Below are 11,005 nucleotides of genomic sequence, written 5' to 3'. Positions count from 1 at the left end.
TGAGACATTAGGAAGTTCTTCACTATGAGGGTGAGACATTGGCACAGGGTGCGCAGAGAAGCTGTGACTGCCCCATCCCTGGCAGTGTTCAAAGCCAGGTTGGACGGGGTCTAAAGGAAGGTGTCCACTAGTCCGCAGGGCTTGGGACTAGATGAGATTTCAGACCTTTAAGAAGGGAGAGAACCAGGAAAAGGGCAGGTTTTAGGCTCTGCTCCGAACCTGACGCAGGTCCTGACTTAGCTGCTGTGATTCACCCGCTTCCACTCCACATCAGGCCCCATCCCACTGGTGCGCTGCACCCTAACAGTGCCCGTGCTCTTTGCTTAGTGCTGAGCAGCGCAAGCTTCCTCCCATCCCAGGAGGAAAGGGGCTGTGCAAGGCCAGGCGGTCCGGGCACAGAAAGGGGGTGATGGCATCATTGCACCACCTCATTGGGAGATGCTTATTGTGGGCAAATTAAAAAGCCTCATTAAAAGTCCTGCTGGAAAGTTACATCACCCCCATTACCTTTCCACGGGGATATTTTAGGCTCTGTATTTAGAGCAAGCCCGAGTTGAGCTTGGATCTAACATCACCAGCTCCTTAGCCAATATAATTAAGAACAGTATCAGTGGAAGCCATGTAAGGAGATTTTCTCCCCAAGGCCACCTAATACAGATGTAATTGACTCTATTTTCTGCTTTCTGCACATGGATTGCCGCAACTCAGCCCCTATTATCCATCGACAAATGAACAGGACCCAGTGAAAGGGACCTCTTCAACCAGGACTGGGTTGAGAGAATGGAGCACTGGGCTGTGTTAAATCTGGACACAACGCGGCTCCGTTCCCTTCCTTTTTATCTCCGCCGCCTTTTCAAGATGTTTTCCAGGGAAGGGTAAGTCAGCAAATCTGTGTTTGGGCAAAGCGTTGGCACTTGCTAAAGAAGAGAACATCTGTCTCAATCAGCTGGTCTATTCTGTCGCTTGCAGCTCAAGGGAGGCTCTCAGCACGGAGAGACAAAACCGGGGCAATGTGTGCAGAAAGGGGTTTTTGTGTGCGCGGTTGTGATTTCCTTTCCCAGGGCGGGGACGGAGGAAGGGAGGGGAGAAAAGAAATTAAACCCCATTTGCTTCGGAGGAAAAAAGAGCCCCCGAAAAAAATCTCCATTTCTAACGGTGCGGAATTCCGACCGCCGGAGCCGGCGCTGCGTTCCCAGCGCTGAATGGGAGGATGTCCTGAACAGCAGCAGGCACAAGGAATAAGAGTTTATTATTGCAGACAGGAATCTTCTTAGAAATAGCTTTGCATGGAGCTGAAAGAGCCCTGATGTTTCCTAGGGGGGAAAGAATCCCTTTGGGTTTATTCTATGGGTGTCCCGTGCGTGACATGGACACACGGGACCCCAGCTCTAACCTGTGATGTGTTGGACACAAGAAACGTGCCATGAGATGCTGTGGAAGCACAGAGGAAACAGCACCAGAGGGATGTGGAGCTGTTGGAGTGAGGCCAGAGGAGGCCATGGGGATGCTGCGAGGGCTGGAGCAGCTCTGCTCTGGAGCCAGGCTGAGAGAGCTGGGCTGGGGCAGCCTGGAGAAGAGAAGGCTCCTGAAGGGGAGACCTGAGAGCAGCTCCAGTGCCTAAAGGGGCTGCAGGAAAGCTGGAGAGGGGCTTGGGACAAGGGCCTGTAGGGACAGGCCAAGGGGAATGGCTTGAACCTGCCCGAGGGGAGACTGAGCTGAGCTCTTAGGCAGAAGCTCTTCCCTGTGAGGGTGCTGAGGCGCTGGCACAGGGTGCCCAGAGAAGCTGTGGCTGCCCCATCCCTGGCAGTGCTCAAGGCCAGGTTGGACACAGGGGCTTGGAGCAAGCTGCTCCAGTGGAAGGGGTCCCTGCCCGTGGCAGGGGTTGGGACTGGAGGAGCTTTAAGGTCCATCCGAACACAATTCCATGATTCTATGATTCCATGGAGAGCTTTTCCCTTGCAAGACCCATCCTGGACTGAAGCTTTCCCATGGCACCAGGGACCAGCCTGGCCCTGTGGGTACTGGGCTGACGGCTGTTCATAAATCCAAGCCTGAGTTTTCCTCCTGATCTGAAGCCATTCAGAAGCGACTCTAACAGCACCACAGAGATAGGGAGCGCGGCAGAAAGGGGCCCTTCCTTTTAGCCCTGGGCTTGTTTGGGGGATTTTGTGAGTGATATGACCCTGATCATTAATTTTAGCTGATTAGAACAGTAAGCTCCAAAGGGACAAAAGAGGCAGCGGGAGGTCTGAAAGGGATGCTCGGGGCAGGAGCCTGTACTGTAATTTGTTACCCATTATAGCCCGCTAAAGAACGTCCTCCCAACCCGCCAAGGCCCTTAACATCTTAATTTCTCCTTGAGCATCCCCTTTGACACACTATCCAAAGCGATGTACGGTGGGGGATGATTGCATGGGATCAAGCAGAGGGAAATCCAGGAGGGATTACAGCGCAATCCCTGGGCAAACAGGCGCTGGAGTGGCTGAACAGCCACAGCTGTCTGCCCAACAATACCCAGAACAAACAGTGCCTGGGGAACAAGGCACGGCCAGGGGCACAACCAAGAGGAGAGACAAAACCTGCATTGAGCCCCCTGGGATCCTGAAGCCTTTTATGAGCCTTTTCCCCCCCAGCTGCAAGCTTTTGAGTTGTGCTTCCAAATTATGGGAGCTTGGCTGCAATAAAACTGGGTTTAGTGATCAAAGAGAGATGGAGATGCAGTGCGTATCCGGGCCGGGCAGGGACAAGTGGAGTCATCCAGGAGCAGTTTGTTCTAATCAGCTCTCAATATTAGGGTTAATAACTATCTCACACTGCAGGTCTTCAAGGCTTTAAGGTGGTTTTTTACACACCACATGTATGAACACGATGGGGTTTTAATGCCCAGAAAGGACTCATAGGGACTTTTCGCATAAGCCTTAAAGAAGGAAAATCCCAGGTTTCCATCCAGGGACAGTTTAAAGGCTTTCGCTTTCCCATTCAGGACAGGTTGCTGGTAACACAAACTATAAACCCCAAATTATACCAAGCCAGAGCAGCACTAACAGCAAGCGAATGACTGCATGAGAGCAGGATTAAATGCAAGCGAATAAACGCAATTCCAGTTGCCCTGGAATTCACCAGTCACGCTTTTTGTTTCCTATGGATCTCGCTAGTGAACTACATCCATGATAAAACAAAGTGCAGGACCTGTGATGGAGAAATGCTGCCTATAAGGGAAAAGCCTTTGTGAGGAAGAGTCTCTGCCCTGATGTCCAACGGCCCCATGTTTCCAAGACATCCCACAAGCAGATGATATCCACGGGGATTTGGCACACTCTACCCAGTCCCAATGGGTCCTTGCACCCCTCTTGAACCCAGACAAACAGGACATCCAATTGCCCTTGACCCCTTAGGCCTTTTCTATGCTGCTCTGCCCATGGCAGGGGGGAGTTTTCCCAGTCCAGATGGAAGTGGAACAGGAGCCACAGGTCCATCTCTCACCCGTATCAGAATACCCCATAGAGAGGGGAAGGTGGGTTGTTTGTCCCATCCCATCATCCCTGTGCAGGGTGAATTGCCACTAAAGAGATGTAGAACAGTGCAAGAGGCGACTTGCTGGGATATATCCCTATGTCCTTTAACAGCACTGTGGACTCACAAAGCAGGAGCAGGGCAGGACAGGGGGAGTTTGCTCATAGGACCCAATAAATGAGCCAATTCAGACCATACACAGTGATTCTCCATCATAGCACATCAGTGCTCCCATTGCACAAACATGGTTCTAAACTGGAATTGGCTTTTCCTCCCTCTGGAAGAGGTTTGCAACCAACCTCCGGCCCAGGTTTGGGACTGCAACATGACCAAAAAGTGGGCTTGGGTAGGAATGAGAGTCAGTAACCCCAAAACACCGGTCCTGGGGTGATGCTAAGATGGAATTCCGCCTTAACCTGAAGTTACTGAAGGAAATGGGAGTCTTTCCCCATATTTCATTGAGCTTTGAGACCTGAACACCCTGGGTATGTGAGGAGAAAGGCTTTGTGTTGTGTCAGAGCTTTACAATGACAGAAACTCTCCCAGTTTGCCACACAGAGCAGGATTCTCTCTGGAGAGGAGCACAAGCAATAATCACAGCTCCCAGCCTGGGAATTGCATCATTTGATGCCGATTCTGTTGGAAAACTCCCTCGTTTCATGCTACTTTTTCCCTGTAATGATGCAATGAATGCATTGAGGATTAACCCCCAAAGAGGGACACTGGTTTTTGTGGGATTAGTTATTTCCTCACCGCATTTTTACACGAGCGAGGGAGATGGCACAAAGGGCTCTTGTTCTGCATTTTATTGGGCTCATAAGGAAACAGATCCCTGAACCTTATAAAGCCAACATTTATTATTCCTCCCTAAGACAACACGCATCCCAGTGCTCTTTATGCAAAGGAATAGGCCAGATTTTGTGGGCATTTAGAGGAGCAGCACTTACCCAGAGGAAACAGCACACCTCCCGCAATCCCAGCATCACCATTCAGCCAAGGACTGCTGCTTCCCTGCTCACGTGCGTGGTAGCGGGAGAGAGGAAAAGGATCCTGAAATGAGCGTATTCCCTTGGATGCTTTTGATGTCTGCAGGAAGATGATGCTGTTTCATATGGCGCGCCCGCCCCGTGTGTGCGTTTTGCAGCCTGGATGGGCCAAACCACCTCAAATTGCACCTGAAATGAAAGGATCCGAATGGAAAAAGCAATCAGGACTGCAATATGTCTTGAGAGCTTTCCTTTCTCCTACTTTCTTCCTTCTGTTTGGCCTTCTGGGTCGCTCTTAACCAGGGCAGTAGACGTGTCTCTGCTACCTGCAAGCCTATGGAGGGCCAGCAACCTCCTCCTGCTCCCTTGTCTCCAGGAGGTGGGAGTCTGGGATATATCCCACGCGCTCATCCTGGTTCTGGCATCCCTTTGCGAGGAGCTGGTGACAAGTCCTCCATCCTACCTGTGATCCCATCTCTCCCACTGCATCACCTCCAGCTCCGGCTGGCGAGTGCTCCTTCACGCTGCCAGGACCACGGTCCTGCAGCTCCACCAGCATGGGAGATGCCATGGCCCCCATCCCATCCCACCGGGAGCATCCCTGCCCTGGCCATAGAGACCCCCACACACACCTCTGCACCCTGATGCTGTTTCCTACCAGGCTGAGGCCACCAAACTCATTGCACTTGTGTTTTTAGAGCAGAGAAAAGCTCTTTTGAAGAGGTGCAGAAGGGCACAACCCACCCCATTGAGGCTGAACAGCCTCGGGGCGCCCCAGGGACCTGCTCCCTGAAGGCAGGAGGGTGGCACTTAGGGGATGTCCCCACTTAGGTACCGTGTTTGCAGCCACAGCACCAGGCAATGCACAAATCCCAGCGCCAGCAATGGTTAAGGAATGATTCATTGGAGCAAATTAAAAGCAAAGCACAAGACAGGCCAACAATAGGGATGAAATGCCGTATGTGGTTATGTCCTCCTCCAACAAGATGTTTCCATAAACCAAGCCATGGCGTGCTTGGTTTGCAGAGGGAAAACCAAAGGGGTTTCAACAAGCAAATCTCCTTATCCTTGCTCCGGAATTGGTAAGGAAAGCGGAGGAAAAGGCAAAATGCCTTTGAAGCCAAGATATCCCGAATTTCAGATGCTGGTCTACGGAAAGCTAATAATCCAACTGATGATTATTAAAAGAGCTAAGCCTGCAGCACAGAGCTCTAATAGATAGGTTGCAAACCCTAAATAGGTCTTTTAAATAGGCAGGGTTTGCAATTAGCCAGGAGCTTGAAGGCTGCTGAACGATCCACGTTCCATATTAAAGGGAGTTATTCGGATGCGGGAATACAAGGCACCGAGGTGCATGAGGGGGTCTCCCCGTGGCAAGGACTCAGACTGGTGCTGTGGGGTGCCAGTTGTAACGGTGCCTGGTTTTGGGGGGGGGGGTATCCCAGATCTCCACAGCCCAGCAGCTGGAGGGGGGGGGGGGGTACAGAACCCCAACACCCATTGACCCCAAAACCACAGGTTTGGCATCTCCTGTGTTGAGACAAAGTGGGGCGAGAGGCTGATTCCGGGGTGGGGGGGGGGAAGATCCCATAATAAGACGCAGCAAAGTGGGGTGAAAACTGATTTTCGCGTGGGGGGGGACACACACAGCACCAAGACCCCCACCCTGCTGCTACCGGGACACGACCCCCCCCCCGGGTCAGAGACACAACGGGAGGTCCCGGGGGCACAGCGCGGGGGTCCCGACCCTTCCCAACGCGTTAAAGCGAGGGGGGGTCCGGTTGTGCCCTCGGGGGGTGCCGGTAGGAGGCGGCGTTGCGCTGGGTGCCGCCGGCCGCAGGTCGGCAGCCGCCGCCGCCTCCTCCTCCTCCTCCTCCTCCTCCTCCTCCTCCTCCTCCTCCTCCCGGTGGCTCCCGACGCCTCCCTGCAGCGGGGCGGGGTTTTCCCATGGCGGGGAGCCGGGAGCGCGCTGGCACGTGCTCCGGCGGGAAGTGCGGGGGGGGGGGGGGGGGGGAAGGGGGGGGGGAAGGGGGGGGGGTGAAGTTTGGGGTGGGGGGGGGGGAATGGGGACACGCACACACACGGGAGGCACGAGCGCTGCCGCCCGCCTGATTGACAGCGGCGGAGGCCGCCAGCCAATGAGAGGAGAGAAGCGACGGCGGCCCCGCCCCGCCTCGCGTGCCGGCGCGCCACCGGGAGCACCCGCGCACCGACACCCTGTGCACCGCGGGGCTCCGGTACCCACAGCCCGGAACTGGGGGGGGGTGCGGGGGTCGCAAGCAAAGGGAAGGAGGGGGGGGGGGGGGCAACAAGGGACGGTGTGACCGGGCCACCGGGGTGTGCTCGGTAGCACCGGGATCCCCTTGGGCTAACGTGCCAGGGACCACCGGGCTCCCTTCACTGCTGTACCCGGTACCACCGGGCTCCCCTCACTGCTGTACCCTGTGCCACCGGGCTCCCTTCACTGCTGTACCCGGTACCAATGGGCTCCACTTGCTCCACTGCACCCAGTACCACCGCGCTGCCCCATCTCCGCTGTACCCGGTACCACCGGGCTCCCTTCACTACTGTGCCCGGTACCAATGGGCTCCAGTTGCTCCGCTGCACCCAGTACCACCGGGCTGCCCCATCTCCGCTGTACCCGGTACCACCGGGCTGCCCTATCTCCGCTGTACCCGGTACCACCGGGCTCCCTTCACTGCTGTGCCCGGTACCAATGGGTTCCACTTGCTCCGCTGCACCCAGTACCATCGGGCTCCCTTCACTGCTGTACCCGGTACCACCGGGCTCCCCTCACTGCTGTACCCGGTATCACCGGGCTGCCCTCATTGCTGTACCCGGTACCACCAGGCTACCCTATCTCTCCTGTACCCGGTACCACCGGGCTCCCCTCACTGCTGTACCCGGTACCACCGGGCTGCCCTCACTGCCGCACCCCGTGGCTCCGGCTGGGGCACAACACGGGGTGTGTGTGTGGGGGGGGGGGGGGAGCCCCCCAAAGGAAGCGGCGGTTTCCCCTCCCCCGCGTGTGTGTGTGTCCCGTCCCCGTCCCCCCCCCCCCCCCGCCACCGCCACCACGTGGCCACGGGCCGGGACTGGGCGGGGCGAACTCTGCAGAAGACAGACAGGCGGCGGCCCCACCAGCCAATAGCAACGCCCGTAAAGCGACCTCCGCGACTTAAACCGATCTCGGATTGGTTACCGGGGGAGTGTGGGAACGGCCGCGGCGGCGCTTTCACACGAATGGGGAGCCGCCGCCGCCGCCGCCGCCGGTTATAAAAGGCGCGGGGGGGCCGGCGGCCGCACGCACTCCGCGCGCCCGGCCGCACGCGCCTTCCCGCCCGGCCGCACGCGCCCTCCCGCCACCAGCCCCGCGCCATGCCCGCCGATACGGGCATGGAGAAACCGACCGCATCGCCCATCGCCGGGGCCCCGGCCAGCGCCAGCCACACACCGGACAAGCCGCGGAGCGCCAGCGAGCACCGGAAGGTAAATGGCGGGTGCCGGTCGGGAAGCGGCAACGGTGGCGGAGGCGCTGGATGGCGGCGAACCCGCGGCCGTGCTGAGGTCGGTGTCCGGGTTGAGGTTTGGGAGGGGTGGGGAAAGGGCCGGATGCGGGGGGCTCACCGGGTCCGGTCTCCCCCCGCAGTCGTCCAAGCCTATCATGGAGAAGCGGCGCCGGGCGCGGATCAACGAGAGCTTGGGGCAGCTGAAGACGCTCATCCTGGATGCGTTGAAGAAGGATGTAAGTGGGAGCCCGGGCGCTTGCGGGGTTCCGAGGGTGGTGGAGGGGGGGGGGGGGTGTTTGGGAATCGGCCCTGACGGCGCCGCTCTCCCTCCGCAGAGCTCCCGGCACTCCAAGCTGGAAAAAGCAGACATCCTGGAGATGACGGTCAAGCACCTCCGGAACCTGCAGCGGGCCCAGATGACGGGTAAGTTGTGGGGCTGAGGGTTGGGGGAGCGGGGGGACCGGGGTGCTTGACTTGCCGCTTACCCACCACCCCTCTGCCCCACAGCAGCGCTCAGCGCCGACCCCACCGTCCTGGGCAAGTACCGGGCTGGATTCAACGAGTGCATGAACGAGGTGACCCGGTTCCTGTCTACCTGCGAAGGGGTGAACACCGACGTGCGCACCCGCCTGCTCAGCCACCTCTCGGCTTGCCTGGGTCAGATCGTGGCCATGAACTACCCACCGCCGCCGCCGCCACCACCGCCTCCAGCCAGCCAGCCCGCACATCTGGCGCAGCAGCCCCTGCACGTCCAGCTGCCCCCCGCAGCAGCCGGAGCGGTGCCCGTGCCCTGCAAGCTGAACCCCGCCGAAGCCCTGTCCCCCAAAGTCTATGGGGGCTTCCAGCTCGTCCCTGCTACCGACGGCCAGTTTGCTTTCCTCATCCCGAATCCAGCTTTTCCTCCCAGCTCCGGACCTGTTATTCCCTTGTACGCCAACACCAACGTCCCCGTGTCTGCAGGCAGCGGCTCGGGAAACGCATCCGCCACCCCATCAGCATCCCCGGTGCAGGGGTTGACATCATTTGGGGGCAGCATTGTTCCAGCATCCCAGGCGGGAAGTCCCATTGGAGAGCGCAGTGAATCCGTGTGGAGACCTTGGTGACTTGCCTAAACCGATTCCCATTCCCTAAGAAAACAAAACCCAACAAACTCTTCCGTTGGCTCCGTTGTATGGAGCCCTCTTGGGGTGTTTTTTAAGCAGCTTGAAACAGAAAGGAAGGAAAAGGACCTCACTTATGAACCTGCTATTTATTCTATTCAGAGGTTGGGATCTCGACTTGTATTTTTACTCCTTTAAAATGCCTTTATTTGAGATACGGTTTTTTTTTTTTTTTTTCTAAAATAAAGATAAAAAAGTGAGAAATAGTTTTGTAACAGATATTCAAAAGTCTAATGCCAAAGTTGTTTGTATCCTGTTTGTCTGTGCGTGTGTGTGTGCCTGTGGTAAAGACTTCCAAAAACCAAGAGACATGCAGGTGTTTAAATAAATAAACTCGCTGAAATAGATGGGTTTTTTTTCCCCCATTTCCTTTTTGGTGGGTGAAAGGGGCAAGCTCGTCCTAAAACCCGTGAGGTTTATGGCTTTAATAAAGGGGGGAGGGAATGGTGCTGGGGTTGATGGGGGGTTAAATGGCTCCTGAGAGCTTTGCAAGTGTCATGTTCCCACTCGGAAGAAAGAGATTCCTTCAAACCTCTGCTCCTGGAACCTGAGGAATTGTGCTGCTTGCTACCTGCTCCGATTGCTCCCGCAATAGTGCTGCCACAGGGATTGCACTGGGGAGGGAGAGGAGGGGGGAACGCGCACAAAAGTTACTATCTCGCCTACAAAAGAGGCAAGAGAGTCTGTCCCTATTGTGAGGAGGGTAATTAGAAGGTATAAAGGGTCTCATCGAGTATGCAGCGGGCTCTTTGGGAAGTTGGGAACCCTATTGAAACGCCTGGGAACCGGGAGCCGAGGGTTAATGTGTGTCTTTTTTTCCCCTTGCCACTCTCATTGACAGGGCCAGATAGACTCTGATACTCAATGCTGTTGTAAATTCAATTGCCTGGCCTCACAATGCCTACCTCATAAAAGAGAATAACTCGGGGTTGTGGCTTTTTCTTTCCTCTCCAGTAAGCAAGGGGGCTGAGGAAAAGACAGTTTTGCCACCCATTCTGACTCACCCCCAGTGCTTGAATCCTGGCCAAGTGGAAGCAATTGCAGCCTCGCACACACACACACACACACGGAATGAACCGCTTCCAATTGTCACCAATTAATAAGGCCGTGGGGTGGAGAAAGAGCCATTAAGAGTGAATGCACGCTATGGAAGGGAAAGCTTTGTGTGCTGTGCTCCGAAATGATGAGGTGGGGCTATCATGTAATCTGCCAGAGCGAAGCCAGCAGACACATGTGCGTGCCAAAGCCACATCCAGAGGCATAACCCGTCTTGGCTGGGCTCTTTCCAGCCTCCAGGCTGTGGGATCCCCATAGGCAAAGCTGATTTCTCCTGCCTCATCCCCAAGACTTTGGGCTCTTACTGGTGGGAGCAGCAGCGTTTCATGAAGATGAAGAGTATCTGATACATGCAGCAGGCACAGGCATTACTTCTTTTTAGCATCATAGAATCACAGAGTGGTTTGGATTAAAAGGGACCTTAAAGTTCATCCGGTTCCAGTCCATGGGGCAGGGGCACCTTCCACTAGAGCAGGATGCTCCAAGACCCTGTGTCCAACCTGGCCTTGAGCACTGCCAGGGATGGGGCAGCCACAACTTCTCTGAGCACCCTGTGCCAGCGCCTCAGCACCCTCATAATGAAGAACTTCCTTATACCCAACCTAATCTCCCCTGTTTCAGTTTGAGCATGGAAATGCATCTTTCAAGGTCTACTTCTGTTAGCAATGCTCTGTGAGAACATGGCATCGTGCATGTGTGTTAAAGCACATTTATCCCCTTCCGAAGGCATTTTCCACCTTTGTGCTGTTTCAGCCACTGTTAGATACAGGACCACAGGCTG

At 55.9% G+C, this 11,005-nt stretch overlaps 1 protein-coding gene across 1 annotated transcript; it reads left to right on the top strand.

Moving 5' to 3' along the window:
* Window positions 1-7,776: 7,776 nt before the first annotated feature.
* On the top strand, window positions 7,777-9,515 carry HES4 (hes family bHLH transcription factor 4). Its single transcript, XM_065696302.1, is given in 6 exon segments — window positions 7,777-7,988; window positions 8,149-8,244; window positions 8,344-8,431; window positions 8,516-8,968; window positions 8,971-9,041; window positions 9,043-9,515. Coding segments are annotated over 6 exon segments (888 nt in total). The 5' UTR covers window positions 7,777-7,877; the 3' UTR covers window positions 9,112-9,515.
* The last annotated feature ends 1,490 nt before the right edge of the window (window positions 9,516-11,005 follow it).

The sequence above is a fragment of the Lathamus discolor genome, chromosome 16 (genome assembly GCF_037157495.1).
Source record: "Lathamus discolor isolate bLatDis1 chromosome 16, bLatDis1.hap1, whole genome shotgun sequence".
Taxonomy (NCBI): domain Eukaryota; kingdom Metazoa; phylum Chordata; class Aves; order Psittaciformes; family Psittacidae; genus Lathamus; species Lathamus discolor.
This window is presented reverse-complemented; position numbering and strand designations above follow the sequence as displayed.